Source organism: Mus caroli, chromosome 11 (genome assembly GCF_900094665.2).
Source record: "Mus caroli chromosome 11, CAROLI_EIJ_v1.1, whole genome shotgun sequence".
NCBI classification, from domain to species: Eukaryota; Metazoa; Chordata; class Mammalia; order Rodentia; family Muridae; genus Mus; species Mus caroli.
The window spans coordinates 75,386,388-75,394,131 of record NC_034580.1 but is presented as its reverse complement, the minus strand read 5'-3'; the positions used below and the strand labels follow the sequence as shown (position 1 = coordinate 75,394,131).

The following is a 7,744-nucleotide window of genomic DNA, read 5'->3' as shown; positions in this document are numbered from 1 at the left end:
TGTGTAGCCCTGGCTGTCCTGGAACTCACTCTACAGACCAGGCCAGCCACGACTCAGAAATCCGCCTGCCTCTGCCTCCCGAGTGCTGGGTCTAAAGGCCACCACGCCTGGCTTTGAGATACTTTTTGAAAGAGAAAAAGATGTAGAATTATGTACCTTTGTAATACTCTATGAAAAAAATACCTTAATAGACTCAGTGTGAGCCAATAATGCCATCTTGCTGCTAGGTTATAGAGAGATACTCCTATAATCCCAGCAGGTAAGAGTTGGAGGCAGCCGGGCGTGGTGGCACACGCCTTTAATCCCAGCACTCGGGAGGCAGGAGCAGGAGGATTTCTGAATTCGAGGCCAGCCTGGTCTACAAAGTGAGTGCCAGGACAGCCAGGACTATACAGAGAAACCCTATATCAAAAAAAAAAAAAAAAAAAGTATCTCAAAAAAAAAATATATATATACTTTTTTTCCTTACTTTCATAACTGAACCAATCTTCCTAGGTTTGGCAGTAACTGTGACTCCTAAACCTACTCTGTATTTGATTAAACAACCACAAAAACCTTCTGCTATGGTTTTAACCACAGGGACCAGATATTGATCAAAAATAAATAAATCGGGCTGGCGAGATGGCTCAGCGGGTAAGAGCACTGACTGCTCTTCTGAAGGTCCTGAGTTCAAATCCCAGCAACCACATGGTGGCTCACAGCCATCCGTAATGAGATCTGATCACCTTTTCTGGTGTGTCTGAAGATAGCTACAGTGTACTTACATCTAATAAATAAATAAATCTTTTTAAAAATAAATAAATAAATAAATAAATCAGGGGCGAATCAATATGATTTCTCAAGCATGGAAACAATTATTAACATATATATTTTGATAATCAGTCTACTGTAAATTTGTAACCTGTATCAATTATTTAATATTCTAGCAAATGATAAAATATCCTACTCACAGCAAATGTATATTCTATCTCATTCTTCTACTCTAAAGTTGGCAAACTTCTGTGAAAAGCCAGATAGTAAATATTTTTGGCTTTGCAAGGTTACATGGTCTTAGATGGTAGCAACTTTCAAATGACTCCACTGCAGTACAGTCATTAACACAGAAACGGTTGTGACCATGTTTACTTAAACTTTGTTTGCAAAGGTAAATGGCATGTCCCCTGCAAATTTACTTGTTTTGAATATGAGATTGAAATACTCTGTTCACAATAACACAGTTTTAATTAAAATCTCCTAGTTAATCACCTATCCCAAGTCATTAATGATTTCAGTTTGTAGTGTTTTGTTTGGTTGGTTGGTTGATTGGTTGGTTTGGTTTGTGCTTTGAGACAGGGTTTCTCTGTGTAGCCCTGGCTGCACTGGAACTCACTCTGTAGACCAGGCTGTCCTGGCACTCAAGAGTTCCTGCCTCTGCCTCCTGAGTGCTAGAATTAAAGGCATGAGCCACCACTGCCCAGGCTAATTTGTAGTTTCTTGCTCGATCTTTCTCTTAGTACCTTTCTAAAAGGTGGAATAACATTCGCTAGCTCAGTGTTCATATACCTCACCCTCCATGACCTCCCTGATAAAAGTGGTTCTGCACTCACATCTGCTAGTACTCCTTTGATGCCAACTGACAAGACTGTCAGAGCCAAGAGGAAAACAATTAGAAGGACCGTGTTCTCTTTCTTCTCTCACCTACCTTGTCTTTAATTCTCTTTCTGATGTTATTTCTATCTTTTCTGTTTGAAAATCATTTTCCTTCCTAGAAAAGGCAGAAGTAAAACATGAACTAAGTATTCTGCCTTTGTCTCTAGCATCTGCTATTATTTTCTAACTACTATTACTCTCACCTTAACAGGAGCAAATGATCTGATCTTCTTTTAAATCTCCTTTCCTATTTTAGTCTATTAGTATTGAGTGTTCATTCTTAGGTATACTGTTTCTTTCCATGTTTGTATATTTCTTTAATTTCTGAGAACCATATTCCTAATTTCATTGGAATTATCTACAATTAATGATCAGAATCTCCTTCTTAGAATCTAACTAACTCAGCAGATTCTTTTTTCAAGTCTTAGGAGAAGATTTCCACAGATCCTGAGCTCAGGCATCTTGTCTTCTAATACTCAGAACTACTTTCAATCGTTACTATACATCATATCTTATCCCATCCATTAACCTCCAAGTAATATCCTCACCAGTGATCCTATCCTAACTCTGTAGGCAGGGTACTTAGCACAGTGCTAGATAACTATGAAATGCACAATAACACAAAATTGAAGACTAAGGGAATAGACATGTTTTTCAAAGCTAAAAGTCAGCAGATCTATCAAATAATGATTGCATAGATAGGTAAACACAACAGGCTCCAAGTCTTCCTGCAGATTTCTATTCTGTGAATACCGACCTGTAAGAATCAAGCTGTCTTAGGCTGGAAGAGTTTTTGCAAACTATTATATTGCACCTATTAAATTCCAGCAAATGGCCAGGTGTGGTACCACACACCTTTATGGGAGGCAAACAGACAGATCTCTGCATGTTTGAGGCTAGCCTGTACCACATAGTAAGTTTCAGGACATCAAGAGCTACACAGACACTATCTCAAAGGGAAAAAATATCCAATGAATGAAACAGTATACTCCCTAACTAATCACATATTAGAGAGGCAAAAATGAAGGAGAAAGGCATGAAGTGAGATTTCAGTACCTCACTGAGAAACAGTACTGAAACACTCACTATACACATTAGGCAAAATGTTGTTTTTGTTGTTTTCTTGAGACAGGTTCTCACTATATAACCCTGACTATCCTAGAATACACTACATAAACCAGGCTGCCTCTGCCTTCTGAATAACAGGTATGTACCACCCACATCTTTACTTAACTTCCTACTAATTGAGGCAGCAATTAAAGAGATAAATGATTATTAGGTACAAAAGATCTTAGTTTACAAGTCTAAGATTTTTTTTTAAAAGATTGATTTATTTCTTTTATGTATGTGAGTACACTGTCAATGTCTTAAGAGACACCAGAAGAGGGCATCAAATCCCATTACAGATGGTTGTGAGCCACCATGTGGTTGCTGGGATTGAACTCAAGACCTCTGGAAAAGCAGTCAATGCTCTTAACCGCTGAGCTACCTCTCCAACCAGGTTTAAGAACTTTTGTTTTACTATCTCCACCATTCTCTTGGCTTACTACATAAACTAAAAGAAAGAGACTCATGAGGGAACTTACCAGAACTCACTTCATTCTAATCAAACTTCAACTTCTTTTAACATTCATTTATGCTCTGTGCATGAATGCATATCTGTGTACCATGTGCATGCCTGATACTCTTGGGAGACCAGAAAAGGACATCAGATCCCGAGTTACCGATAGTTGTCAGCCACCATGTGGGTGCTGGGAACCAAATCCTGGATCCTCTACAAGAGCAAGAAGTGCTCATAGCCCTGGAGCTCTCTCCAGCCCCTCTCAATTCATCTTAAAGTCACACAAATTACCCACTTTAAGTTTAAACAAGCTTATGATATTATCACTTTATTGGTCATCATCCATCTATGTCTCAAACCCAACCAGCCAATGTCAATTACCACTTGGATGTCTGTACAACAATATGCAAAACTCCCAGGTACCAAAGAAGTAGCCTTAGGAAGGCACTATTATTTAATGTCTTATTCATTCTACATCAGAAAAAATGTGAGTCACTTGGGATAAAAAAATCTGCAACCATTTTTCAAGTGAAGGGCCTAAAGTCACTCTCTTTAAATATGCCAAAGCCAGTCAATGAAGTTGCTGAAGACTGCTGCTGCAGACATGTAAGGAAATACAGTGAGAACTCAAAAACAAGGAACAAATCACAGATCACCATATCCCAACAAAAACAGGACTTTCCCTCAACTATAAAATAAAATTCTACACTTTTCTGCTTCAAAGTTGAAGATCAACAAGTTGTCAGGAAAATAAAGCTGAATTCCACACAAATGAATTGGGTGTTAAATATAGTCTTGTGTTCTGAAAGACACTCCATCTGGTGTTGCAGACAACAGCATTATAGGTATAATTCATTTGTAAGACTTACCAGCAGCTTGTCCAGTCTTCGCCAGGAGAGAACCCAGTTCAAGGATGCTCTGCTCTTTGACCTGGACTGCCTCCTCATCATTTTCTTGAATGTCACGTTTCACTAAGAAAAGAAAATGAACTCTTAAAATTATGACTAAAAAAATGAAGCAAGGGAAAAGCCACCCTTTTAAGACCATTATGAACTCTAGCCTATTTCCAAATGAAACCAGCAAATAAGGACTTAAAAAAAAAACTTTAAAGTAGAATGACCAAATATCTATAGAATATACCTCATATTAATAGTTTAAAAAATAGATTTTTCACTTTAAGTAGGCCTTAACATGCCTATGTATTTTCATATCACAAACTAAAACCAAATTATAAAGTTATTGATAACTATAAAGCAAGTCTTTCAACAAACTTTAGGTCTATAGAAAGCTTTAGCTGAAGGACATATCAAGAACAAACAATTCTATAACTCCATCCTAGAGAAATTCCTATCAAAGCTTCAGTGTGATACGAACAGTTACACACTTAGGACAGACTGCTGCCTCATGATGGATTCAGGTCCTGTTAAAGTAACTTTTTTTCTGTCCCACTTTCAACTGTTAATAATTATTCAACTGCTTGACCCTCTAACAGCTTTTCCCAAGTTTGCTGTGCTTATTTTGGTGACCATGACTAGTTAACAATGCTCTAAAAAAGCATCATGACTTGACAAAACCCAAGATTTTGATACTCATGATGGAGTCCGGAAAAAGTAATGCTGTCACCCACCATGACTCAAGCTTACTCTAACAGGGGAGCTGGCAGGGGACTCTTAGTATAATGAGCAACCACTCCTTTTTTTTTCCTTTTTCTTCTTATAGTATCTGTATTTTACTTTTCTTTAGAGGGTCTCTTTTTCCCTTATTTGTTTGGTAGTTTCATTTGGAAAATAGGCTAAAGTTCATAAAGGGTCTGATAAAGGTGAAATACTCTAATGGCAATGTTTATCAGTAATTTCTACTTTCTAAAGGCAAACAAATCAGGCACTAAGCACAAAAAAACTTTTATGCTCTGCAGATTAGTTCTAAATATTAAAGTGTGATCACAGAAAAATGTCTTTGTAAAAACCGGATGGCTATGACACTCTGTTCTAAAACGGGCATGATCAGAACTTCGAAATGAAACTCTTCATGATTCCTTCCTAATGCACTGTGCTCTCTCGTCTCCTCTCCTTTCTAGTATTCCCAAAGTCAAGAACTTCAAGCTGTTGACAGTGTCCTTTCTTGGTACAAGTCTTGAGTACAGAAATTCAAGACTCAGTTAACTCAGTTAAGTCAACATAAGCATCAACATCCTGGCAGTCCCTCATATACCTGCATTCACGAACAACTTGTTGATCCAATCCGAGTCTCCCAGGCTACATTTAAAAGATCACATTACCACAGGAGGAAGCTCATTCTCTAACTGAACCCTTAAGGAGTGAATATTAAAAGGCCTTCTCTGCCATCAACCACTTATTTCTGTTTACACCTGAATCTCAGTAGAAAGCGACCGGCTGGAGGTTCCTACTTCAACTTTCCTGTTGCCCTCTGGTTTAAGACAATCACACTATGGTGTTAACATTTTTCTTTTTCTCCAGCAATGTGCGGCCCGCCGGTTCCAAAAAGTTCCCTGAACAACAGCCTCTCAGAACTCTCAGAACTAAACTTCAACCCCTACTGGGAAAAATGAGTCACCTCCTCTGTCCCGGCGGTCCCACTCGGACGACACTTCAGCTCACAAGCTACACCGGTCAGAGGACCGTCTCGGCCACCTCTACCAAATACCAATCTTAAGCGTGTGGCACCCCTCAACTTCCCACACCCAGAAAGTGGCCCTCTGCAGCCGGCGTCTGCGGCTGAGGGCTGGCTGTAAGCGACAGCTCCCAGCGTCCCGGAAGAAAACTCCAAGAGAAGCGCTCGCGCTCCCACCCGGAGCAACCTGTGCTGATAACAACGGCGGGAAATGTCAGTCGTGCGCGGCAGTCGCCCGGACCTCTCAACAACACACTCTCCGACCGGTCTGTCCCCGGCGGCCACTCTCAGCCCCCGGCCAGCTCGCGCGGGCCACAATCGGGGACCCTTCAGGGGTAGCGAACCTGGCCCGGCCCGCTCGCCACGCTGCGCTGCGCTGCGCTGCGCCCACCGTGAGTCAGCAGGCAGCAGGTGGACCGGCGGGCTGCCTCGGGGCTTCCCGCCCGATTGGAAGCCATGGGGCTCCCGGGGTCCCCGAGCGGCCTGCGCCCCCAGCCCGGCCCCCCTCACACACAGTGAGTCAGCAGCACCATAGCCGGCTAGCCCGGCCCCTCTCCGCCGCCTCCGACCCACACAGGCCGCGCCGGGACGGCGGAGCCGCAGGGACGGCGCCAGGCCCTTTACCGATGGAGTGGAGGATGTCGATGGAGGCCTCCCGGTCGGTGCTGAGTAGAGACTGGGCTCTCTGGAACTCCACCACCGCTGCGGCCGCCATCTTACCGCTCTCACACCGTCCCCGGCCGCGGCCGCCGACGCCGGAAACACACACCCGGAAGACCCGCCCTCGGGTTCCTACCGGAACACCCCGCCTCCCTTCCCCGAGCACCCCGGGAGTTGTAGTCTCTCTGCCCCGTGGGTGGCCCAGGAGCGTCCCGCAAGCGACAAACGAGCTCCCCCATCGCCATCTCGCGGCCATCTGAAGAGACAAACCGAAGTTAATCCCCACCACTCCAAAAGAGGCTGAGTATTCAAGGAAAGCTGCTTGGCTGTTTGTATAATATCCCCGAGTAATCAGTCACTCATAGCGATAGATGATCTTTCAAAGTGCCTATTGTATGGCAGGAATAGCACCGTTCAGATTCATTCAGATGTTTTGCAGGGAGGACACATACACACACTCCCTTCCAGGACAAAAGAAATCACCAATGTAAAAGAACACTGTTTTTCACAAATAGCCATTCCATCATCGGACAGAGCTTCACATTATGAATTAAAAGTCATCTCTGACCCAATCATTCAATCTAAATAGTTCTTGAGATTCACATTTGACTCATACCAGCTTCCCAGCTCAACAATAGAACAAAATTTTCCTCCCCTATCTCCAATTCCTTCAACTATAATCGGATATCTGTGAAGATATCAAGGGAAAAGGGAAAAAAGCATGTTTCTTATGACCACTAAGGAGCAACCTAAAGATGTTGCCAAACCTATACAGAGGGAGACCTTCTAAGTTTATGACAATCTGGAAATTAAATAACTGTGCTGTACAAAAAACTAAGTAGAACCAACATTATACTCCTCTACGACTGGATTAATCCATCTCTATACCTGTCTCCTTTCATCTGTCCAACAATAGTCAACAATAGTCTGTGAAAAAATATTTAATACCTAAGGAAACTGAAGTGAATAAATTGACTGACAGAACTGAGACCTGGTAGGAAAGATATTCCCACCCTTTGCCTTTTCTAATGAAATCTGGGTAATATCCCATCATGCTGGTAACAAAAATCCTGACTTTGTTGTGTCACGTGAACTAGCTTCCAAATTCTCCCAACTCTGAAATTCCATGAACTTCGGTGTAATACTGTGATCATTCTCTCCCCCCACCCCACCCCCAATAAGTCATTCCTTCTTTCTCAATCTGAATTCATTTGTTGTAGTTTTTAAGTTGTTTTTTTTTTTTTTTTTTTTTTTTTTTTTTTT

The 7,744-nt window shown here is 41.9% G+C and overlaps 1 protein-coding gene across 1 annotated transcript in view; it reads right to left on the bottom strand.

Moving 5' to 3' along the window:
• The window catches only part of Psmd11 (proteasome 26S subunit, non-ATPase 11), a 44,049-nt gene extending 37,452 nt beyond the window's left edge, over positions 1 to 6,597 (bottom strand). The window contains exons 1-2 of the mRNA XM_021177113.2: positions 6,446 to 6,597; positions 4,060 to 4,161 (exon numbers count right to left, since the gene is read on the bottom strand). Coding sequence (XP_021032772.1) covers positions 4,060 to 4,161; positions 6,446 to 6,536 — 193 coding nt within the window. The 5' untranslated portion in view covers positions 6,537 to 6,597. The remainder of the gene's footprint in view (positions 1 to 4,059; positions 4,162 to 6,445) is intronic.
• Between the last annotated feature and the right edge of the window lie 1,147 nt (positions 6,598 to 7,744).